Genomic DNA, 26,300 nt, shown 5'->3' on the forward strand with positions numbered 1-26,300 from the left:
ATCATCTACAGGTTCTCCCAGGTTACAAATGCTGACTTGCAGACAGCCTGTACTTGCAAACAATCATTTGGGAGATCTGTGGGATAGATTTGCTGGCAGTTGCAGGCATCTTCTGTGCAGGAACTGGGTTTGTGGCAATGTCATTCCATCTTGCAGAGAAATCTGACTGAGTTAAATGCCCTGGTTTAACTACACATTGCCCTTTGGCCTATATTTAAGTATATTGCCAGCAGCTGCATTTACCACCTATGAACAGTTTAGTTTATGAATAGTTCTCAGGAACTGTTGTAACCTGGGGAGGATCTCTATCATGGGATTACTTAATTGATTGCCAGGTCACATCAGGCTTCTCTAGATTGAGATTCAAATTCAGTTAACAGTATTTTAAAAATTGTGTCCAACTGAAGTTCAAGACACTTAAAAGAAAAATCTTGTTCTAAGTTTTATATCAACTGGAAGATGAGGAAGGGAAAAAGTTTGTAATTCTCCCTGGGAGCAGATGATCTCCTTAGACTGTGGATGAGTGATCTTCTGTGGTATGAGAAGTGACTTTATGGTTCACAGAGTACGATGTTGTTGGCACCACTTCATTTACATACAACAGACTTGGATTTGTTTATCATAATCTGGGTTAAAGTTGAGACTTTGAGCTTAGCGGTGAGGGAAGAAAACTGGTTGATATTTTGACAGTTGTTACGATGTGTAACAAGCAAGCCTAATAGCATGATCAATCTCAAGTGGTGTCTGGGCAGTTGAGAGAACAGGTCCTATTGTATCACCTTTAATTCCGCATCAAAATCTGTGCGGCAAAATTATCATGTGCAAGTAAGGCATCTGTTAATGGTCGTTACGTTAATTCTCACGAACTTGACTAGCATCATTTTCAAGTGTATTTAGAAGAAATTGCTGAAGAAGTGGATGTTATTTATAACATGGATAAGGTAATGCAGCTGGGATAAAGTCACAAGATTTGTGGAAAGACCGCTGGCTATCAAAGCTTTTCTGATGGCAAAGCGAAAGCATGCAATGCACCTGGAAGATGCTGGCTTGCTTTGTGCTCTTGTGTTCTTTACTGACTATCTCAATATATATAAAAGCAGAATGCTTGTAATACTTGGGTCAGGCAGTGTCTGGAGAGAGAACAATTAATCTGTCAGGTTAGTGACCCTTCCTCAGAACTGGAAGAATGAGGAAACAAGTGTGTTTTATGTTGCAGAAAGAGATGGGTGGGATGTGATGGGAGTTGGGGGAACTGGAGAGGGAATGTCTGGGAAGGTGGAATCCACGAAAGTTTAGATATCACATATGTATGTGGTGTTCTATAAGTGAGTGTGGTGAATCCTCGTTTGTCATAGCTGATCTGCTGGAGCAGATGTAAATCGGAGATTAATGGATGCAAAGAGGAAAAAACAGTGCTAGATCTGAGATGCAGAACCCAACAGTGACAGTGTTACTTGGGTTATAATAGCAGAAGAGAATTGGTGTTAGTTTGTACAGGTTATTAAATTTCTGGAAATGGCATGTTGTGCAGTATTTGTGGAGAAAGAAACTGAGTTAACAATTCAGGTTGAAGATCTTCTGTGAGAAGGATCATAAACCTAAAGACTTTCTCTTAACAGATGCTGTGTGACCTGAGTATTTCTCACATTTACGGTTTTTAAGTTTCAACATTTGCAGTATTTTGCTTTTGCATAGAGTATTACGTGTATAGTTGGAATAGCCTGTATTCGTACTTCAATAGCACACATTGTCTTGTTCTCAATCAGCAAATGTGCTTTTAAGATTAAAGATATCTTTCATTAAAGATCTAAATTAGGATTTCAATTGAGATGGTCAAGTCTTGCTGAGCAAGCATTTACAGTTGTTTAATATGGTGAACAAGCAGAGAAATGTAATAACTGTATTCATTATAATTTGATGTTTCTTCTCACGAGGACTGAATCTGGGCTTCTGCTAAACTGTAATGTATTAGTGAGCCCTGTGCAGTCAAGTGTAGGGCCAGTGTCTTCAAGACACTTGCTCTGCTACTTTAATTGCCACAAATGATGGTCCAAATCCTCTGACATGGTTGAAAGAATTGCTCAATTTTTTTTAATAGGTACAAGCCTGTTCGAGAAGAGGAAGAAGGAACCAAGGATACAGTTGGTGGGAAGCGAGGACGAGCTCAATCTGCACCCACGAAAACCTCCCCCAGAAATGCAAGGAAACATGATGAGCTGTGGCATGGTGAGTATCTGGGATATGAAGATTTCAAACCTGAGAGAATCTTAATGCATCTTAACAGGAATGTACTTCTGAACTAACCTCTATTTTATTGTGGTGAAGAATTTATTTAGGCGCTGCATTGATTTAAATGCACGTTTTGCAGTTTTGTATAAATAGCTTCTGTAAATAAATGAATAAAAATACTATTTTGCAGCACATTCTGTTTTCAGCCCTCTGTTTTAAATTGGGCCCTCTGCTATCTCTGACCTGCTTCACCAGTTTCTGGTGTGAAGCATCAGGGCCCTGTTCTGATTTTACTTTAAGTACTAAATACTTTGCTGTAGTTAGCTAATGTTTCTCATTCTAGAATACCAGAATTCTCTCTCCCATTTCAATATATTCCACATCTTCATGATGAAAATTACATTTCTCCTCTTTCTAACTCTTTCTATCCTATGATTTTCAGTCTCCAGTTCCTTGGAAGTGCCCTTGCTGTCATTGCACTATTTTCATGCTTCAGCAAAAACATTAATCCTAAGGATTAATAATTATAATTTTTTTCTCTATTGCATGTAAATTGAAGCAAGGTTGCAGTTCACTAATTGTGTGAAGTGAGCTACTAAGTGAGGAAATGGTCTCCACTTATGTCAAACTTTAAATGATGTAATTTTTTTTCTTGCATCTAGATGGTGTGTGTCCTCCAGTAGGAAATCCTTTGGAAACCTATCTGATTTCAGTTCCTCCAGATGGTATAACATTTGAAGACCCATCATTGGATGTAATTCTGCTTCTGAGAGTCCTTCATGCTATCAGTAGATACTGGTATTATCTATATAATGTGAGTACCACATAATATCATCATTCAAAACAGATGCCAGAAAATGATGGAGTAAAAAATATACTTGCATTCTGAAGTTTGAATGTCCACTAACCCTGAAATTAGCATTAGTTTTCCTTATAATATGCTTTGGATGAGTTGTCATAAAAACAAAATCCTGAATACTCAAGTCAATTGGCATCTGTGGAGAGAGAGAGAAATAAATCTTGAAATTGTTAATGTTTCATCAGAACTTCCATAATATTTGACCTTGTGTGGAATGTAGTTACGCTGCTATTGTTTTGGTTGAACCTGCATTCTCCAGTCCATTTTTCTGTCTCATCCAAAGCTGTATAATGTATTGAGCTAAGCAAATGATGGGGTGCATCCAGCCTTCTATGCCATGTGATTGTTCACCAAGGCAGCTTCAGTTTTATGTAGGCTGCCCATGACAATCATTTCGAAAACTAGTGATAGAATCTAGTTGCTGCAATCTGAGTGCAGCTCTGTAGTTTCATCCCAGAACCACATTGTTCATTTTATGTGAAAAATAATATTTAGTAATAATTTGTATATTATGAATTATGCAGTAATTAGAGAACCACCTGCTTTTTGCTTCTCATGAAATATGTGAGTTGATAATTTAAAGTCAGCATTTTTTCAAGTAGATTTGGAATTCATTTGTCAAAATATCTTAAATTTGTTTCTTACAGAATGCAATTTGTAAAGAGATTATTCCAACTAACGAATTGATCAACAGCAAATTGACTGCAAAGGCTAACCGCCAGCTTCAAGATCCTTTGGTTATTATGACAGGAAATATACCAACATGGTTGACAGAGTTAGGAAGGACCTGGTATGAAATGAACTTGCTGCTTTTTCTTCTGACTAGATTAGATGAGCCTTACAGTTGAATAAATTGATATCTGTGTTTTATGCAAAGGTTAAGTTCTTTCATAGTTCAAACTGTAGAATCTTTACCCATGACATATCTGCGTGTTGGAGGATCACACAGCATTCAATGTGGATCATATTGCCATAAAGTGGTTTTTTTTCATCCCTCCTTGATTCTTTGGCAATTAATTCTTAAGCTGTGGTAAATATATCTGGCCAGTTTCACAAGTACACAAAAATTATTTAACATCAGTTAACATTTTGTTAATTGCTTTAGAGATGGTAGATGCACTTGTTATCTTCGTGAATTCCATTGATTCTGGTATGGTTCCTAGAGATTGGAAATTGGCAAATATAACCTCACGAAAGGAGGGAGAGAGAAGGGAAATGATAGTCAATTAACCTAGCATCGAGGAAAATTAACCTGGTGTCGAGAAAATTTTGGAGTTTATTTTTGAGGAATTGATAAGAGTAGCTGAAAATGAAAATAATAACAGAATTGGATAGAGTCAGTGTAGATTTCTGCAAGTGAAAAAGTGTATGAAAAGCCTATTGGAATTTTTTGTGGTTACAACCAGCAAAATAGATGGGGTGAGCCACTTGTGTATTTAGACTTTCAGAAGGCCGTCGATACAGATTACTTATCAAAATTAGAGTACATGATGGGTTCACCTATTTTGGCATTGAGGATTAGTTGGTGGACAGAGAACTAGGAATTGCATCATTTTTGTTTTTTGGGGCCACAAGGCTGTATCCAGTAAAATGTCACAGGGATCAGTGCAAGGGCCCCAGCTGTGATCTGTATTATTGATTTGGATGAGGGGACTAAGTGTAAAATATCCTAGTTTACTGCAGTACTAAGCTGCCTGTTGGTGTCAGCTGATGGGAGAATGCAGTGAGGTTTCAGTGGGGGGGGGAGGGGAAGGGTGGTGTGGCTGTTGAAATGTCCACGTCTCTTACAGGGCTGGATAGTGTAGATGTGGAGTCGATTTCTCTCCTCACTCTGCTATCTTACCCACTATTAAATGTCTCAAATTAAGGGGTTTCCCATTCAGGGCAGAAATGAGAAATTACTTCACTCAGAGGGTAGTAACTCATTTGGAATTTCTGACCCAAGGTCTTTGGAGGCTCAGTCATGGATTATATTCATGACTGATATCAGTAGATGATTAGATACAAGGGAACTGAGGGATTTGGGTTAAGTGCAGGAAAAAGGTACTGAGGTAAATGATCAGCTATTTGAGCAATGAAATGTGAGAGGCTGATTAGCTTACTTCTGCTTTATCTTTTGTTCATTGTATGGCTTAATTATTCTTGGCTTGTACCAATTTAAATCTGACATTTGCTCTTTGATACTACAGTGAAATCGTGTGCACTTGTTGCTCACCCTGGCCTGTAGTATGTAACTTACAAGTTTTTATTTTTTGCAATTATCTCTGCTGTCTAAATGGAGAGATTTTTTTTAAAGTAGCTTAAGCCAAAGCAGAAAATAAGCATCATCAATGCATTTTCTCAACTACCATGTACTTTAAAAACATCTGTGTTTCGGTGACCTTGTTGGTTGAACTGGCTGAAGAGTTGCTGTCTCCAAAGACAAGTTGAAATTGGTGTTTGGGGTTCCTGAAGTTCCATATGGTGCAGTTCACCATTAACTTAGTAGCAGTGATTTTAGGCTTTTCTTATGGCTGTTTTCCTGAAAGCTGCACGAAACCGCTGTGCGTTTGACTTCGCAACAATTTTAAACATTTGCTATATTGGGGGGGAAATTATGAATCTCCTTCATATACCACAGCCTTCAGATGACTAATGCAATCCATGAATAATTACAGCCCTCACAATGTATTTAAACTACCAACATCAGGAGAACTACATGGTCATATTGATATACAGGACTCCAAATCAGTTATCAATGTGTTGGCATTTTCTGTTTTAAGGAAGAATAAAAAGAATACCAAAAAAAACATGAGCTAATCTGCCTTAACAGTGAGGTTAATGTATAAAAATAAGCATCTTGATGTAATAACAATGAAGAATGAATTGACTTGTAATTTTTCTATAAGTGATTTAAAGAGGTTACCAACCATTTTATTTTTATTCTTCAAGCCCGTTCTTTTTCCCATTCGACACTCGGCAAATGTTATTCTACGTGACTGCATTTGATCGTGATCGAGCCATGCAGAGGTTACTGGATACTAATCCAGAAATCAACCAGTCTGATTCCCAGGATAGCAGAGTTGCTCCCCGTTTGGATAGGAAAAAGGTATTTTGGTACACTTCTACTTGTAATGTGGATACGTATTGGGTTATTTACACTAGTTTTCAATAATAGTCTGAGAAAACTTAAATACTTCTGTTAAGCAACTGAAACACTAGACAGACTAACCCAATAGCATTGAAGACTGTTCCACTGATATCCTATAGAAGTGCCAAAAGATCAGAAACAAACGGCAGAGCAATGGTTAAGCCAAAGTGGGAACTTTTTTCTGCTGTGTTGGGGGAGGGAAAGTGTTGTACAACAGGTTAAGATGTATTGACATCCAGGTGCTAATTGATATTAATATGTTTTCTACTAGTAAATATTCTGCAAAACCATTACAATTCAGTTAAATTTTTTCTTTTGTTCATTAATCATTGAGGCAACTATAGCCAGGAGAATTTTAGGGGTTTGGTATAGTAGTAAACATTAGAATTGGATCTCATTAAACCCTCCTAGGGATTTTTTGGAAAACTGGTCAGCAACAGTTCACTGACACATGGGGGAAAAAATGTAAAGGTATTGTTTTGTGGACCTTTTGTTTTGCATTGTCATTGGCAATGCTGCCTTATAATTGGGTTGTTTTAATTGTTCTCATCCAATTCATCAGAACTGTGCACATTACTTGAAAGGGGTTTGAGTGGCACCATTTAATCTCCCCAGAATTATGGTTGCCCGGTTGGTTGTATTAATTTGTATTGTATTAAAGATTTTTGAATTCAATTTGAACTTTGGGACTAGCTTTTTAAAGGAAAAAATAGAGCTAGTGAATTGTCCTGAATTTGAATGAGATATCAGTAGAGATTCTTCTTGATAGCTGTTCATTGAACAAAAAGGTTTGTTGGACATGATTAAGAATGGGATTAGTTTCAGTTGCAGTCAGTTCCCCACATCAGAGTTTATCAAAACATTCAGTTATGTGGATGAGATATTATGAAGATGAGAGTGTACTCTGGCAAACTATCCATTCCTTAAAAATTGAGGGTAATTTTAAGTGGTATAACATTTTTGGGAAATAAGTTTATGCAGGCTATTCTGTTCCAGCTGTTGACTTTTATCTCCCATGCAGCGCACAGTGAACAGGGAAGAGCTGTTAAAGCAAGCAGAATCAGTGATGCAGGATTTAGGAAGCTCCAGAGCAATGCTGGAGATACAATATGAAAACGAAGTAAGCATAGTATTTCCTAATGAAATTTAAAATTTCTTTCAAAATCTGTGTTCGTATATTTAAATACTGTGGACAGCTAAGCTTCACTTAAACTTACTATAAAACTAACCAGTTAGTTCTTTGTAGGTTGGCACAGGTCTGGGTCCGACATTGGAATTCTATGCACTTGTATCTCAGGAACTGCAGAGAGCTGATTTAGGTCTCTGGCGGGGAGATGAAGTTACATTGTCGCACCCTAAAGGTACATTTTGTCAAATAAATCTCAAATTTTATTTTCCGTGAATATGTAATTATTTTTAAAACTGTAACCCACAGACATTGTAATGCTTGAATTATTGAAATATCTCATTTATTAATGTGTGGCTTTACAATATGGTATAGGGACTCTGCTCTTGAATGTACCCATGATGTGAACATGTTAGCAAATGTGAAGCCAAAAGGCATGGAGCTTGGTTTGAAATAATGCCACTTCAGGAGCTAGATGATAGTATTCTTCTACTCGGTGTGAGCATTACTACTACAAACTTTCCATCTGAAGCAGAAAACAGAGCTTAGTACATCAGACAACTTATTCCAAATTTGCACACTTGATCGAAAAAACAAGCTGCTGGAGGAACTCTGGGTCAGGCAGCACTTGTGGAGGCATAGGGGTAGTTAACCTTTCAGGTTGAGACCCTGCATCAGGACAGTGTGAAGAGGTGAGGGGCAGGGGTGAAACAGGATCTGGTGAAGAGGGGTTGATGGTTAGGTGGAGCCAGGTGGGGGAGGAACAGAGATGGCGACAGAGACTGAGAAGTGATTAGTGGAGACGAGTCATGGAATTAATCCCAAGATTATGGAATCTGATCAGAAAGGAAGGTGATGAGTGGAACCACAGGGATGCTGGGCAGATGGGAACAGTGAGGGGATAGGCGATTGAGTGGGTTGAGTGTGTGGGTGAGAGGCAGATGGAACCAGGTGGCGGAAAGGAAAACTAGGGTAATGGGGGGGTGGGTATTGGAAAGAAGGGGGTGCACGAGAGGACCTAGGTGGATCGGAACAGAGGGGAATGCAGGCTTGATATTCTACTCTTTTTCCCTTTCCTCCCCTCTCTAAATGCATGAGCAGTTCAAATTAATGTCACAGCAGTGATTTGATCTATATTCATTAAGATAACTTTGCACAAGCAGTTTGCCCCCAGGTTGCCAAACATGCAATAAATTTGGTGAAGTTCACATTTCCAGTGGGGTACAATCAGATTCTCTTTTCAGAAAAAAACCCAAAGAGACCAGTGTTGTATTTGTACTGCAGATATTGTGTCAATAATGTTCAATGTAATGGAAGCACAACCTCCCTACACTTGTCTTCAGTTTCCCAATCAACAGACAATAATGTTGTTAGTTTTCCTATTCCTTGTCGCACTTGCATACTAGCCACTAGGTCATGCAAAAAGATACCCAGAAATCTCTGCATTTTGAAGCTCCCCAATATCTTGCTATTTACTATGTTTTTAACTTTCCAAATATTTCCCTACTCAACTTATCCCTGTTACAGAAGCTTAAATTTTTCTGGTTTTTGATGTGATACCCAATTGACATAATGTAGCAGGTATAATGACTGGAAATTTTTAGGTAGAATGTTGTCCTCGCCTTTTCTGAATTATGGCTTCCCTGGAGTTTGTTTTAAGAATTTGTGTTGCACAAATGTTATCAGAACTGTTACAAACTGAGAGTAATCCTGTAAGTGTTTTGGAATAAAGACTAAAATTACTTGTTAACTTAATTGTGCTGTTAGGCAACCAAGAAGGGACCAAATATATCCATAATCCACGTGGCCTCTTCCCTGTTCCTTTTGGAAGAAATACAAAACCAGCATATGTAGCCAAAGTGAAAATGAAGTTACGGTTTCTTGGCAAGTTCTTGGCCAAAGCAATCATGGATTTTCGATTGGTATGTTTATTTTGGTAACTTTGTTGCATGAATCAGATGCTAAATAAAAATATGTATGTTTAGTTTCAATGAAATATGTTAACATCTGTGAAAGTTTGCACAATATTTTTCTGTTCCATCTGAAGGCTAGTTGAATTATTCTGAAATTGGAGCTGAAGAGGGATTTTGTTTTGTGAAGTTGATTTGTGTTTTAAACTGAGGTGATTCTTGTGTTAGGATAGTTTGAGATGCAAATCAAGATAGGGGTATGTCATTTATGGGGTTGACAGATTGGTGAGTGTGTGGATGAACCACAATTGTTCAGTTCCATCTAGGACAAAATTAAAACAGAAGAGATGCTTTATCTGTGACTAACAAGGGAAATAAGGGGTGATACTGCATCCAAAGAAAAGACTTGTAAATTGGCCCAGGGAGAAACAGTGAACCCTAGGAACACGAGCCAAGAGATTAATTGAGGAAGAGGTAGAGTATTAGCATAAACTTGCAGAGAACATGAAAGCTGATTGTAAAAGCTTTTATTGGCTTTTAACAAGATGCCACATAAGAGATTAATTGTGCAAAATTAAAGCATGTGGGATCAGGGTTAATATTTCGACATGGCTAGAGTTGGCAGACAGGAAACAAGAAGGAACAAATGAGGCCCTTTGAGTGATAGCCTGTGACTTGTGGGTAACACAGGGTTCAATGCTCAGACCTCAGCTATTCACAACATGTATTAATGATTAGGATGATGGAATTAAATGTAATATCTCCAACTTTACAGACACAGGACTGGGGTGGGAGAGTATGGGCTGGGGCAAAAGCTCCAAATTGTAGGTTGGTTGAGTGGACAAACAAATGTCAGATGCAGTTTATTGCAGATAAATCTGATGTTATCCATTTCAATGGCAAAAACAAAGGCAGATTATTATATGAACAACAAGAGATCAGAAAGACCTGGGTGTCCTTGCAGACCCATCTATGAAAGTAAGCATGCAGGTGTAGCAGGCAGTTAAATCGCAAATGGTATGTTGGCCTTCATTGTGAGACAAATGGAGTACAGGTGCAGGGATATCTTGCTGCAGTTGTACAGAGTTTTGTTAAGGCTATTCTCTGTGGATGAAATAATGTTAATCGTTTTGTGGAGTCACTAGAAAATGTAAAAAAAGATTATACTAGAAAATTAATGTGCAATTAGAATGAAGTACAAGTGAAGACTAAATGTTCTGGTGACTGAAATGAAGCATATTCCAATTGGCTATTAGTTGGGGCATGTTGGGTGAACAAGGATTTGTTTTTTTTCTCATCATGGTATAACTAAGGAGTAACCTGGAGCCTTTTGGCAACAACTTGCAAACTGAGATTTTAAAGTTAGTCCATTAAGTCTGATGCAAATGAAATCTACTAAGAATGTTTTAAGGCATTGGAAATGTTGGTCCAGAGGTTGCCAACTGACAACTTTCTTTAAAAGTTGACAGGTGGGCTAAAATGAGTACAATTTTAATCCCTGCTGAAGACACATAGCACTATTTAAACTTCAAAATCTTTAACTCAAAGGTCCATTTGTATCATCCAAATGAAGTACTTTTCTCTAAATTAGTGGTTTTCCACTGAAATGTAGATACGTTTTGAAAAATGTTTTTCCAGTCACTATTCCTTGGTATAAAAATGTTAGCTTCATACAACTGAATCCACTTGAGCTTGAACTATATGGACTGCTTAAAATGTTTTAAAAATCTGATTCCAAACTGAATGAGAACAAAAAATATGGATTAATTACGCGCAAATTAGAAATTCCAAGGCGCACTATACAGCACATATACATGCAGCCACTTCAGTTAGTGCTAATCTATTTTCTGTTCTTGCATCTTGACATTTAGATTTAAAAACAATTTGGGTTTTGTGATGCTTATTTATTGTGATGTGCAACACAGTTACTGATGTGTCTTTTTCTGATTTGTAATGCAAACCAATTTCTGAAACTAAAAAGCTTGTGCTATTAAAATTTATTTTTTTAAACTTCTGTTTATTGCTTAGAAATAATTGTTTTTCCTCTTGCACGGTTTGAACAGTTGGATTTGCCTCTTGGCTTATCATTTTACAAGTGGATGCTCCGACAAGAAAGTTCCCTTTGCTCCCATGACCTTTTCAATATTGATCCAGTAGTGGCAAAATCAATTTGTCACCTTGAGGATATTATAAAACAAAAAAAGAAATTGGAGCAGGATAGATCACAGGTAAGAATGAAAGCTGCAGTACTGGTTATTTTGTCACCTAATAACCTGCACTCTTAACATCCGAAACTTTCTCTTTGAAGCAATGGCTGTCTGATTAAAAGGTACTGTAATTGGGGGGAAAAGTATGGATGGTTCTGAAATGTAACACTACCTATAGGTGTATGATAGAAGCAGGAAGTTGCACTGTTAATATCATGTGCTGAGTGAATAGCACAAGGAGGTGATATCCATTTAACGTTGCACTGTTCTCTTGTAACACGTGCGTGTATATATTTTTTAAAAAATGCATACTGTCAGTTATATGATGTTAGCAAAAAATACATTACGTGCTGGTGGGTGGAAAGAGGCCCATTTTGTCATTACACAAAATAAACATGGTAGGCCCCTAGAGAGAGGTCCTGGTACATTTGGCAAAGTGGCCTGTTGATAGGGTAAAATTAACTATGTATAACAAGGATGGGTGTTTAGGACACCATTCAAAAGTTAAAGTTTAATATTGTCAATGTGGATTTTTTGATAGAGCAAAGAATGTCTTCAACAGGCTCTGGAAAGCCTCAATATGAATGGCTGCTCTGTTGAAGATCTAGGTCTGGATTTCACACTACCTGGGTATGCCAATGTTGAACTGAAAAAAGGAGGGAAGGACACAGTTGTCACAATACATAATTTGGAAGAGTATCTGAGGGTATGTACACCAATTTTCATTTGCTTTTAATATTTTCTATGATATAAGGTGCTTTGCAAAGGATTTTGTCTCATTCAGTGAATGCATTGTCAAAGTACAGCAGTGAAGTGAATCATTTCCTCTTACAGACATTAAATAAATTCTCAAATATTTTTCAGATCATTGTTGTCTCCCCTGTTATATTTCATTCAGGATGTCTCAATTTTAATGCCTAGTTATATTATCACTTCCAATGGCTAAATTCCTGTTGGTACCAATTGGATAGCATTTAATGTGCCATTGATTCCCTTATTGTAGCAGTTGCACATGCACAGAGTGGTATCAATTGACTGGGCATCCTTTTTAATTTTGTACATGTCCATTTTTTTTGGTGAAAATTTAGGGTGGGTGACCAAACTTGCGTCCTCATTAAGAGCTACTTTGCTTGCAGTATTGTTTTGTTAAGCTATTTGCATTAAAATTTTCTCCAGCCTGCTTGCCATTAGTTGTAAAAGTACAGTTTTGGAAACCATTAATAGTTTCATATTCAGAGCAATGGAAACTCATTCCAGAAATGAAATTAACCACTTACATTTTAAGGATTTTTTTCTTCCACGTAATATGAGCTGTTTTGGTTTAATATAATTCCAATGATCTCCACATTTCTAGCTCTCTCATTCCACTAACTCTGATCTCCAACTTAAGCTCTCTTCTAGGCATTTGCAAAATAACATTCTGATAACTGTTCTCAACAATGTCAGACCCTCCATTTTAAAATTATCAATACTTCACAATCATCTGCAATGTTTCCTCCTCCTGTTACAAAGTCCAAAATTTATGTTTCATTCTAATTTTGAATTTGACTGCAAATAAATTGTTTACCCATCACCATTTTTGCTTGCTGACCTGTAGTGGTTCCTGGCACTCCTTACCTTTTGTGCACCTCAGTCGCCCCTTCTGCTGACTGTCATTTTTTTTTCAGACATCTTGGACCAACATTCTAGAAATCTTCCCCACATCACTTTCCTCCCCTTAATCTTCTGGTATAATTTGGACCAAGCCAATTATTACCTGTCTTTAGAGTCTCCTTTTACCTCGGCAATTTGTCTTTACTTTAAAAGTTATTCATTATTGTATATTGTGCTACGACAGTACTGAAGATGGTTTTCTTTTTCCCCCTATAGCTTGTGGTATACTGGACCCTGAATGAAGGTGTTTCCAAACAGTTTGAATCTTTTCGAGATGGCTTTGAGTCTGTTTTTCCACTCCATCATTTACAGTATTTTTACCCCGAGGAGGTTAGTTTCTAAGCGATCTGCTGACTTATTTAAAGCAACCTCACCTGCAACCATTTTAAATGAATACAAGCAATAAGCAGAAGTCCCCACTGTGATTTTCCTGAAATGGCAAAGTTCATTTTGGTACACTGAAAAGTTGAAAATTGATCTTTCATTATTTTGCCAAAGGCATATGTGCTGTATTAATTTATTATGTCTAACTTATTTTGGTTTGAAGCTAATTATTTTTGGAACCATAGTTTACAAATGTAAAAGAAAAAAATCAGTTGATATCTTGAAGACTGAACAGTAAATTCTTGAATATCAGAGATGTGAAAGCATTGGACTGCTGCTTGAAAAATCAGCTGACTTCTGTTTTTGAAGTTACTGTAATTGCAAGACCAGGAAAAATCACAACAATTTGGTTATGAATGTATTTGTAATTCAGTTTTTATATTGCATATAGTAGTAAATGGTTATCAATGTCAGCTATTGTGACACATTTCATTTCTCATTTCTCTACAAGTCTGCGGTGGTTAACTACTTCTCTTTTAGTTCTATGCCTGAGTGATCTTGAAAGATTATGTATTATTTTACTACTCAAAGCAACTATACCTTAAGGTGATGTCTAAACTATAAGCAAGCACTATTTATGTTTTCTGTAACTTTTTGCTCTCTATTGAAAAGCCATATCTAACAATAGAGTGCATGTCATTATGTCCCAGCACACTTTTCTTTCTTCCTCCTCCTCCTCCCTCCGCACCCCTTGAACTTGCTGCAGTGATGTACCTCACCTTCAACTAGCTTCTTTCCAGAGTAGAGCTCATCTACAGGATAAATAGAAAACCGTTCAACCTATGTCACCTCCACTAGATAACCCAAGCCACTTGAAGCTTTCTCATCAAGTTGCTGTTTGCAAATGACACTTGTGTACATGTGCATTTTGGAGGCCAAGCTGCAAGTCATTGACTCTTTCTCTGAAATGTAGGAGACACTGGGCCTTGGGTTTATATTGTCTACCCACCTGCCCTTGCTGTAAACACCATCTGCTAACGATAAAAGTCCATGACAAGACCTTGGAAACCTTGGCCTGCTTTCACATATCTTGAGAAAAGCTTGTCAGTAATCGTAGATATTGATTATGAAATTCACCATTGCCTTCAATTCACCAACACAGCCTTTGGTTATCCAAGGAAAATAATGTTTGGTCAAGACTTCAAACCCAGCATGAAGTTCATGGTCTACTGTACACTTGAGATGTAACCTGCCTACAGTAGGTAACTCAAAGCACTGGAGTGATGTCACCAATATCACCTCTGCAGTATCTTCCAGATCCACTGGTAGGATAAGTGAACAAATATCAGCAATTTCTCCCAGGCCAACATCCCCAGCATTAAGTCTGTAATTACGTTCAGTAGCCTCCAACAGGCAAGTTGTGTCTTGGGGCATCCAGCTTCCAGGTCAACAGGAAAACATTCCAGGATGTTGGCAAACCCTTGTGAGAATCTCTGGAGGAGGAGTATTTAGGATTGCACTGGGAACATGGGAGGAGCACACAAGCACCCAGCATAAATGGCACACCACTTTCCAAACCACCCATTCACCTCCCCTCTTCTTACCAGCGCCGCGCCCCCCCCCCCCCCCCCACTGGCATCATCAGCCACAGTTGAACCCACAGAACTGGAATGGGAACTCCCAAAGAAGAGGGAGTGACCTTGATGTTTTAGTACCACTTTCTGGCTAACATGCCTCAAGGATTGTCAATTTATTACATTTAAGAGCTGTACATTTTACTGCCTGATTTCATATTACTTCTACAAAATTTCCACAACCATGCCTTTCCACTAGCTATTCAATTGACCCCATGTTACTGATTCAGCAAACAGAAGAAATAATTTTTGTATACCTTTACCAAAAATTGTTCAAATTTTAACAATCTTTTTGCAGATCTTTTGATATGCTCGGTGGAAATAGTCCTTGTCTATTTGTAACTCTGATTTCCTGTATTCTGACCATCCTATAGAATCTATATTGTTATGCTGAGTTTAATGTCACAGCCCTCACCCAACCGATTGCAGGTGTGACCTTCCTCAAGCAGAAATTATGTTTAATAAAGTACTTAATTTTTTTAAATAGCTTGAAGTTTATGTACCCCTGCATCGTGTGACATTCTCCTTATTTGACCTGTAGTTGGATCAGCTACTTTGCGGCAGCAAGTCAGAAGCATGGGATGTGAAGACTTTGATGGAATGTTGCAGACCAGATCATGGATATAATCATGACAGGTATGAGTATTTTACCTGAAATTCTTATATTGCTTGTCTCCACCATCAGTTACAGCTTTAGAAGATCAAGGCACTGTCTCAGCACTACCACTTCTAGAGCCAATTGGGAGGGCAGTGGATGCTGACCTTACCGGTGTCATCATCTCATGAAAGAATGTAACCAAAAAGACACGAGCATCTGTCATTCCTCTATTTGTGCCAACGTTATAGTAAGATGCACAGGGGAGCGAAAACATGTCAAAGAGGATTGGAACTGGATTATTATCTGTTACATTTCTCAGTTTGAGTTCTGGAATTGCATTTATTTGCTGCATAAAACAACTATTCAGTCTAAGTATGTGCCAATTTTTGTTCCACAGGAGCTGCTTCCCAGCCCCTTCGTAGAACTCCAGCAACAAGTCTCTCCCTCATAATTAAGTTTCCCCTTGATTGCATCAATACTCTTCACCTCAACTATGTCAACAAATTCATTGTAAACACTCAGGATAAAAAAAATGTCTTCATGAATTCAATATTGCATTTGTTATTAAATATCTTGTATTTATAAGCTCTAGTTCTGGTTTCAGTTAAGTTGAAGCTTGACTATATCTACCCTATTATATCTTGTTATCTAAACTTGACGAGAGCCATAGCTTGTTTAATCTTTCCTAATTTGTAACTTTTTCTCATAATTTTTGCACCACCTCTGTGCTTCCATCCTTGCAATAAGAGACCAGAATTGTACGGCGTCTAACCATAGTTTTAAATATCTTTAACATTTCTTGCTTTTCAATTTTTTCCCTCACGAATTCTACCCAATGTTTGTTTGCTGCTGATCATTAGTGAGTGAGTTGAGGCTTTTCTCTTTGGAGAGGAGGAGGTAACTTGATAGAGGTGTACAAGATGATAAGAGGGAGGCATAGAACGTGTGGACAGTCAGACTTTTTCCCAGGGCGAAAATGGCTTACACGAGGGAGCATAATTTTAAGGTGATTGGAGGAAGGCATAAGGGGGATGTCGGAGGTAAGTATTTTACACAGAGTGGTGGGTGCGTGGAACGCACTGTCAGCAGAGGTTGTGGGGGCAGATGTATTAGGGACATTTAAGAGACTCTTAGATAGACACACGAGTGATGGAGAAATGGAGGGCTATGTGGGAGGGATAGATCTTAGAGCAGGATAAAATGTTGGCACAACATCGTGGGCTGTAATGTCCTATGTTCTACTAGCCTGCATTTGATAGGAGGTTTGGCTGTCCATGCACCCAGAAGCTTTGGTTTCTTTACCCCACTTAGAACGTTCTCCAAGGAAATCTGGAATGTTTTACTACTACTGTTGCAGGTCATTACCTTGTAGTTGAATATAGTGAAGTTCATTTGTCACTTGCATCTAGCTTAAAGTTTATTCATGTCTTCTGAATTTTATCACATCCTTCCATGTCTGTCATTTGTTAACTTTGAAATTATGCTTCCAATTCTTGAGTCCAAATCATTAGTAAATATTGAAAAACAGTGGTCCTTGTCCAATGCCATTTCCAGTTATTTGCTGATGCAGACTTCTCCTATTGGTGGCACAGTGGGGCAGCAAGTAGAGCTGCTGCCTCACAGCTCCAGTGACCTTGGTTCGATCATAAGACAAGGGAGCAGAAGTAGGCCATTTGGCCCATCAAGTCTGCTCCAAAGAAAAGGGGAATGAGAAATGGGGGGGGGGAGAGGAGAGGGAAAAAACTATTCTAACCCCAATTTCCAGCCTTATCCCCATATCCCTTGATACCTTGACTAATTAGATATCTATCGATCTCCTCCTTAAACGCCTCCAATGATCTGGCCTCCACTGCTGTACTTGGCAAGGAATTCCATAAATTCACCCTCTGGCTAAAGAAATTTCTCTTCATCTGTTTTAAACCTGTACCCTCTAATTCTGAGATTGTGCCCTCTGGTCCTGGACTCGCCCACCAAGGGAAACAGCTTGGCCACATCTACCTTGTCCGGTCCTTTCAACATTTTAAATGTTTCTGAGGTCCCCTCTCATTCTTCTGTACTCCAGTGACATCATATGTAAGCCCCTTCATTCCGGGAATCATCCTCATAAATCTCCTCTGAACCCTCTCCAACATCTGCACATCCTTCCTAAGATATGGGGCCCAAAACTACACAGTATTCCAAATGAGGCCTCACTAGTGTCCTGTAGAGGCTCATCAGCACTTCCTTACTTTTATACACTATACCTCTCGAAATGAATGACAACATAGCATTCGCTTTCCTTACCACCGATCCGACTTGGTGGTTAACCTTTAGGGTATTCTGCACGAGTACCCCCAAGTCCCTTTGTACTTCGAATTTTCTCCCCTTCTAGATAATAATCTGCTCGTTTATTTCTGTTTCCAAAGTGTACAACTGCACATTTCTCAACATTGAATTGCCCATTTCCTTGCCCATTCTCCTAAACTATCTAGGTCTCTCTGCAACCTTCCTGTCTCATAAATACTCCCAACTCCTCCACCTATCTTGGTGTCATCTTCAAACTTAGCCACAAAACCATTTACTCCATCATCCAAATTGTTAATGTACAGAGTAAAAAGAAGAGGCCCCAACACTGACCCCTGCGGAACACCACTAGTAACCGGTAGTCAACCAGAACAGGATCCCTTTATTCCCACCCATTGCTTTCTGCCAACCAGCCAATGCTCCACCCATTCTGTTATCCTACCTGTAATTCCATGAGCTTTCATCTTATTAATCAGCCTCTTGTGTGGCACCTTGTCGAAGGCCTTTTGAAAGTCTAAATACACAACATCTACCACCTCTCCCTTATCCACCCTACTTGATAATCCTGACCTCAGGTGCTGTCTGTGTGAAGTTTGCACATTCTTCTGTGATTGCATGAATTTTATCCAAGTGCTCAGGTTCCGTACCACATCCCAAAGACGTGCAGATTGGTAGGTTAATTGGTTATTGTATATTGCCTCTGGTGTGTTGATGGGAATGGAGGGAGAATAAAAAGGTATTAGTGTAAATGGGTTTTGATGGTCAGTGCTGACTCCATGGGATGTAGGTCCTGTTTCTGTGCTGTATGACTCCATTCTTGTTTTCCTGATTTTTGGTAGCCAGATTTTGTATCCTAACTTGTGTCATAAGCCTACTACATGGTACCATTCCAAAGACCTTTCAGAAGTCCAAATATACCTATTGCATTACCACTATGTACCACTGCCAAGAACTCATTAATGTTGGTCATGACTTTCCCTTGGGAATCTGTGTGGTATTGTTTCATTTATTTGATTCTTTACAACATCTTTGACTCAGTGTCCTGTTAATTTTCCAGGTATCTGTTTTTCAGCTAATTGAGCTATAGTTTGTATGAGGCATCAAGGTTGATCCTGAAAGTAGTCTTAAACCCGTTCCACTGAAGGGCAAATGGTATTAGGATGCTGAGGTTTCCTAGCCACCTCAGTAATTAGGGTAAATTGATCATGTTTTTTTTTGATATGTTTGAATTTGTAGAAAAAGTCTGCTGGCATCTGACAAAAAGACATGATATTCAAAGGAGTATAACTGGTCTATTCTTCCCAGTTGCAGCTCCTAATAGACGGTGACTCTTAGGAGCTGCAACTATAAAAAAACTGAAACGTATGTTACTCTGCAAGCTTTTTAAGAATTGATGTATGGGAATAATTGGGTATAACTGTGTGTTGGAACAATATAAATTGCAGTGCCTTGTTATTGTACTAAACTCATTCTCATCTCATCTGTGGTTATTTCTGGAGGGGACAAAGGGAAAAGACAAGTTGAATTTAATCCAGGTTGGCTTTTTTTTTGTTCCAGTCGTGCAGTGAAGTTTCTATTTGAAATACTCAGTAGTTTTGATGGTGAGCAACAAAGACTATTTCTTCAATTTGTTACTGGAAGTCCCCGACTTCCTGTTGGAGGTAAGCTTGCTTTTGACACCCCTTGTGGTTTCAGTTTCAAAGAAACATCAAGATGTGACTGTTGTAAACTTCTCAAATTAAAATTCTCGCCTGGCCTTTTGCTTGTAACAAATCTACCAATTCAGAAAATAGGGGGTCTAGAATTAATTCTTTACTGCCATTTTCATGGTCTGTACAAGTCCAGCATATTTATTTGCATTGTGTGAGGCTTGGGCCCCGCTGCCTCATCACTGTGCCTATTTCTACCTCCATACCACTGCCTTGGTTCCCCCGCTGCATCCTTGCCGTTGTCATTTCTGGACTTGATTCATTCAGTGCACAATATGGACACCTTCCTCAAATCAATCCATTAACATGAGTTCATCCAAAGTTCTGCCTCTATCCGTACTATCCTGATCTATATTGATTGGCTCCTGGTTCCCAATTCTTCAGAGCACCTGCATCTATAAGCTCCTTTAGTTTGCAAACTCAGCCTCTGATAAGATTATATACCTGGCTTTGGAATGAAGCTTAATGTGAAGCCTTCAGACTGAGCTAAGAGCTGCAGTACTAAGTAAAACGTGTCCTATTTTGGCAGCGGAGGCATGATCTTGTGCTCCATTTTATCCCCCACCCTCCCATAATCTGATGCATTTGCAGACCTTGTGTATCATTTGTTTTTCCCCCCTCTTTGATTTGGCCAAATCATGTAGAATGGGAGAGAGCAAATAACCAAAAGATTGTACTTTGGTATAAGATTTGTGTGATTTAAAAAAAAGTCCATACTTGTGCTTTATTTTGAAGAATAGCTTAAACCTTATATTTATCATTCTGTTAGAGATTCATGGCAGATTTGAGTTCACACTGTTGAAGCTAATAACTTTGTTTTATTATTTTGCAGGGTTTCGGAGTTTGAACCCTCCACTGACCATTGTCCGCAAGACCTTTGAGTCTACAGAAAATCCTGATGATTTCTTACCCTCTGTAATGACCTGTGTTAATTATCTCAAGTTGCCAGATTACTCCAGTATCGACATAATGCGTGAAAAACTTTTAATAGCTGCTAGAGAAGGGCAGCAGTCGTTCCATCTCTCCTGATCACAGCATCTGAATCTTCAAGCTGCCTGTTACAACAAATGACAAAAATCATGATTTATTTTCTAAGTGTATCACTGCATCAAGGCAATGTGTACAGCGTACTTGTTGTAGAAATGGCTTGGTATGCTACAATTCTTCAACAAAAAGACATGGATGGTATATTTATTAAAAATAGCCCCTATGGACTGAAATTGAAAAAAGACCCCAAAGTTAATGCAAGATTTAAACAAATAAATTCTTAAATAAGTTCTTGTTAATTTAACAATTATCTGGGTGCAGTTTTTAAATTGCTTTTTTGCTGTGTGGTATTCAAATTCAAAAGAAAGGGATGTTTATCTTCCAGGATGACGGAACAATAAAATGTCACTGTGCAGTTTGATATTGGTGTGTATATCCATCTGGAGCCTACATTTCTGGTGATTTTTTTTTGTTTCCAAAGATTAATATGTACAAACATACAGAAACGACTCACTTATACCTTGCATAAAATAATTCAACCTCTGGTAGTGTCATTTGCATTTTTCTTGTTAATCTTCACCCTCTCCTTCATCTGGTTTGTCTTTTTATGTTTAACTCATCTGCACTTGTGTGATGTAACATAGGGTTCTGCTTTTGTGTGTGATGTTTCCTAACCCCATGATGTAACAATAGGTTAAGCTAAGAGCTTGAAGGTTTCAGCTTTTCTTAACCTACATCGTCCTTAATTGTATCATAGTCTAAAATTTATTCCTCTCTACAATATTCAGATTCTAGTACTTGCCTGTAGTTTTATTGCAAACAATAGGACTGTTGGCAGAAGCCCTTAATCACACACTAGAATTGTTTACAGAATGATTTCAGGCAACAATTCTCAACAATACTGAGGAAACTCTCTCCTTTTAACCCCCTTAAATTCGGTAGTTTAAACCAATGTCGAGCTGGTTAGTCTGTTATTTAAGGGACTGGTAGCATTTCCAGTTGGTGTAAAACTTTAAAAGAAAAGTTCCACTTGCTGTTATAGTTGGACAGTTGCTTTATCTTGTTTAATTTACCTTGTTGTAGTTCACTTAATTGTTTTTTTTGCACTGCTAGCTTTGAACAAAAGTAATAGTTGAGCTCTCTTGGTTTGGTAAGGATAGTGCACCCTGTAAACATTGCTCTGTCCAACTGTTCATGTGCTGGTTTCTGAAATCTGCAATAACTACTTCATCAGGTTAATGTTTTTACCTGAACATAAATAAATAAAATGTTTGACTCAGTTTTTGTATAATTATTTTGTATTCAGCAACCAAACTTTTCTGATTCAGGGATAGTGCCAAAGTGTCTTTTTTTAAAATTAAAATTGTGTTGGAGTTTGAGTAAATAAAAGTGGAAATATTTGATGTGGTTGTAATGCTTGGAGGACTATTGCCTTCAGTGGCCCTCTTTTTATGTAAAAAAAAAATGTTTAAAAAAATTCTATCCTTCAATAGTGTGGAGAATTGATTTTTGAGGGATCTGGCTGGGAGAAGTTGGTCTAACTTGGAAAAGAAGTTAATTATATCCATTAATAAATAACCAAACATTAAAATGGTCTGGTTTAATAACTACTTTGCTGGCCTTCACTCTGTCTGCCTCTAACTCCTAGTCACTTTAGTTTGATGCTCAAAAATTGGTTTGAATAGTTTAACGTTTAGAGGTTGCACAAGGGAATCATATAGATGGTGAGAACAAAATTTAGAATAATTTGAGTAGAACCCACTTCCCCTCTCCCCACTCCCAAAAGACTTTTCCAGTTTGCCTGCTATCTGAGCAGTTATTTCACTTGTGCAGTTACATTAATGAGCTCAGTGAGTGCCACAACACCTGGTTTACAACCAGAAAAGACCTTGCCTATTGGCTGAGTTACTCTGCAGCCATCGCAAATTACTTATGAAGTAAGGTCCCTGTGCACTGACTTGTCTTGAAGGTTAGCTGCAGAAGTAGAGAGACAAGAGTCTGCTGATACTGGGATCTGGAGCAAAAAAAAAGCAAGCTGCTGGAGGAACTCTGGGTCAGGCAACATCAATGGAGACAAAGGGATAAAGTGCCCTCATTCAGGGTCTCGACCTGAAATGTCAACTATTCCTTTGCCTCCACAGATGCTGCCTGACCTGCTGAGTTCCTCCAGCAGCTTGTTTCTGGCCACAGGTAGCTTTTCTGGATTCTACTCCTGGTTTTGCACAAGTTGTCATTTGCCCAGGGTTGAGAGGGATGATCTGAAGAGTAAGTTTTGAATTGTTTGGAAGTTGAGATAATACCCCATTCTTTATCTTCAGCATATCTACATGTAAATAATTCAAATAGGCTTTTACAATATTACCCATTTAGTCTATTTGTTACAATTTCATCATTGTGTAAAATCACTGTTTTGTGCTCACAGAACAATTGAAACGTGCTGCTGACTTCAGCCACTTATTTGTTGCTTCATCCCATAGTGTGCTTGTTTTACCTGCCTTTTTGGTTCTTGTTATTTTACAAATATTAAAAGCCTGAAATGGCATCTTGCAAACCTGAGCAGATTATTGATTCCTATATTAAAAGGAGTAATGTTTTGTTTAAAAGCATGAGTAAGCACCAATACCATGTCAAGTCGACTGAATAGCATACCTTGTGTTAATTAGGTGTAGGACTTGAGATGTCCTTTTTTAACGTTTAAGGTCCACTGCATTTAACTGCAAGCTTACACTTCCCACCACTTGCATTTGCAATTTAGTACTATCTTTTATCTGTGGTTATAGAAACTGAGCATAAAATCTTTTCCAGATTGGATAACATTAAATCATGGTGTGTCCATACAGTTTGAGATAAGGCCATTCAATCACTGGAATGTTTTAATTATAGTTCTGGGAACCTATTTCTGCAAATCTGTTTTTCTACCTCAACTTGCTTCTATCCTCTTTTTCAGTGAAAGGAATTGATGCAATTTCCCTTTGAATACTTTGCAAATTGAAATGATGTAAAACTGGTTTCTGAATACACGTGATAAACGGAAGGGAAACTGCAAAACAATGACGTGCTTTTCAAACTGATATTCATGAATCCATCATGATGTAAAATATCTTTGTGTATACCCAAGATTTGGTTTAATCTTTTGATTAAACTTAAGTTTTTACTTAATTAAAATATGTTCATTAATAGGAAGCTTTAGGGTTTAATGTATACAATTTAGCTGGCACTGTGACTTAACTGTTTACTAAAACAGCTATATGCAAGATGTCTTGTTTTTTCATGTCTGCATTGTGAAATGAGTTGGCTGAAACGGTTCTGGGATAAGTGGAGCAACGAAGGCAGTGATCGAAAACTAGTTGGCATCTGTTTTGAAAGAAAATTTTCTCTGGGTCTTTTTTCTGATGCTTAGTGTTGTACAAGACTGGAAAGGTCCAAAGTTTTTCCTCGAACAAGTTGTTAGAGAGCTGGATTTGAAAGGGAAATCAAACAGGGTAATGTAATTAATCTGCCTACTATTCAAAGGTATGTGTATCTTAACTTGGATACAATAAACTATGTTGTGAACTTATTTAGGTGTTGGCAATTGCATTGCTTACAGTAGTCAATAGAGAGGTAAACATAAACTAAGCTTGAATTAGGTTGCTGTTGGATTTAGAACACCTGCATCTGAATTTTTTGAGTGTGCCTCCTGCCAAAAAGTAGTGATGCTTGTGCTAGATCATGTTATGAGATTGTGAAATTTGAACCTTTTATAACTTTTGAGTTTAGGGTTTCTTATGGACTATATAGCCAATCTGGAAATGAGCAGAGTCAAGATTTCACAGCTGTAGTTTATGCAAATAGGTGATTTTGGTTCCAAGTTCAGGTATTTAAAATATTTTCTCTACTGCCTCTTGATGTGTGAGCATGATCCATTGTCCTGTGTGCTAGCAAATTAGTTTGATCTCCCATACTTATTCAAATCATTCAGCTGATGTCCCAGAGAAATGCTTAGTTTATATTAATACAGTAGTCAAAGTAGTTTTTTAATCAATCAGTGCTGAATTAAACAGCAAAATCATCAATGTTGCAGTCTGAGAAAGCAGTATCACATCAAAATAGTAGGAAATAAGTTGTGCTCCTCAGCTTTCTGTCATTCATTAAAATCAAGGTTGATCAACCATCTATCTCCCCAGGCTTTGCCATTTCTCCACTTAGAATGAAAAATCCACTAATTTGTCTTGAATATAGTTGATGACTGAGCACCTTGGGTTTGAGTTCATAGAAATGGGAAAAAGATATTTCTAGTTGCTCCTAACCAACTTCTTGTCGGTAGATGCTGGAGGACATTTCTGTGGCTGGGAGCCTAAATCAGAGGTTGCAGTGGCAGGATAAATGGCTTCTTCAGTTTAACCTAATCATCTGAAAGAAGAACAAATATTTTAAATTTTCTATCATCTCTCATTCTTTCAGGATCCCAAGTGAAATCTCAGTGTCTGCATTTGTAGCAGATGATTATCTCAAGGGCCTATAAAATTGTTGTAATACTACTTGTACTCCCTTTTGATATGACGTGTTTTCTTGATTGCCTGCTGTAGTTTTAGATTAACTTTCTCATTCACGTACAAGAACACATCAATCTTACTGTGTGCCAACATTTCTCAGTCCCTCACCTTTTTAGACAGAACTCCGCACTTCATATTGTATCTAAGATCTTGCTAACTAAATGTTAAACAGTCCATATCTGGTTGTGATTTTTGTCTGGTTCATCACACTTTCCTATCTAGCTTTGTGTCATTATCAAGAGGTGGATACGTTCCACTCACTGTACTTTGAGTTGTATCTGACTGAGACCCATTCACAGATCCTTATGCTACTCCACCTGTTACAGCCTCCTGGCCCGAAAATAGCCAGTTTATTACTGCTGTATTCTGTCCATTAACTAATGATCAGTTCATTGGCCCCTTCCCATAAATCCCGTTTTACCAACTAACCTTGTGAGGCTCTTTTGAAAATCCAATCCATTTTTGGATTCTGAGCAATCATAAATTTGAGTGCCTTGTTACTGTGCCCCCATCCCATATCAGTTGGTAACCATCTAGTTTGTTAATCCCTATTTTTTGTTGATGTTTTGAGTATCAGTTATGTTTGTTACTTTCCAATCTCCAAGGGACATTTCTAACAATTTTAGAATTCCAGACAATCACAATCAGTGCATTCATTATCTAGGCACATATGAAATTCAAGCGTGTAGGCCATCGGATGCTGGAGGTTTATTGGGTTTTAATCTCACTAATCTCTCCAATGCAATGTTACAGACAATTCTGACAATTGCTTTGTGATCCCCTTTGTACTCTGGATCCTTCACTATTGTCATGGTGTCTTGCTTACTGTGAAGACTTTTCAAAGTATTCACCTAACGTTTACTATTTACTTCTCTTTTTAATATGTTTTAGCCTATAATGGCATAATTATTTTTCTTTTCTCTATAGACCTAAAGTTTTTAGTTTATCTCCAGTTCATCTACTCTCGCACATTCTTATTTATTGTTCTTCATAAAATCGAAATGACCTTTTTACTTTAAAACTTTCTTGAGCTACTTATGCTCTCTATTGTTGAGCAACTTTTCCCTTAGATGGTGGAGTTTATTCTTCAAATTGATGCTGAATTATGAATTGGAT

At 38.0% G+C, this 26,300-nt stretch overlaps 1 protein-coding gene across 1 annotated transcript in view; it reads left to right on the forward strand.

Annotated features, from left to right (window-relative positions):
• Positions 1-21,928, forward strand: part of trip12 (thyroid hormone receptor interactor 12) — a 107,638-nt gene extending 85,710 nt beyond the window's left edge. Inside the window, 13 exon segments of the mRNA XM_052017189.1 lie at positions 2,099-2,226; positions 2,892-3,043; positions 3,736-3,878; positions 6,020-6,176; positions 7,240-7,338; positions 7,465-7,579; positions 9,112-9,266; positions 11,318-11,482; positions 12,003-12,167; positions 13,331-13,444; positions 15,614-15,708; positions 19,511-19,614; positions 20,495-21,928. Of these exon segments, the coding sequence (XP_051873149.1) occupies positions 2,099-2,226; positions 2,892-3,043; positions 3,736-3,878; positions 6,020-6,176; positions 7,240-7,338; positions 7,465-7,579; positions 9,112-9,266; positions 11,318-11,482; positions 12,003-12,167; positions 13,331-13,444; positions 15,614-15,708; positions 19,511-19,614; positions 20,495-20,691 (1,789 nt within the window). The 3' untranslated portion in view covers positions 20,692-21,928.
• The last annotated feature ends 4,372 nt before the right edge of the window (positions 21,929-26,300 follow it).

This window comes from Pristis pectinata, chromosome 6, assembly GCF_009764475.1.
Source record: "Pristis pectinata isolate sPriPec2 chromosome 6, sPriPec2.1.pri, whole genome shotgun sequence".
In the NCBI taxonomy this organism is placed as follows: domain Eukaryota; kingdom Metazoa; phylum Chordata; class Chondrichthyes; order Rhinopristiformes; family Pristidae; genus Pristis; species Pristis pectinata.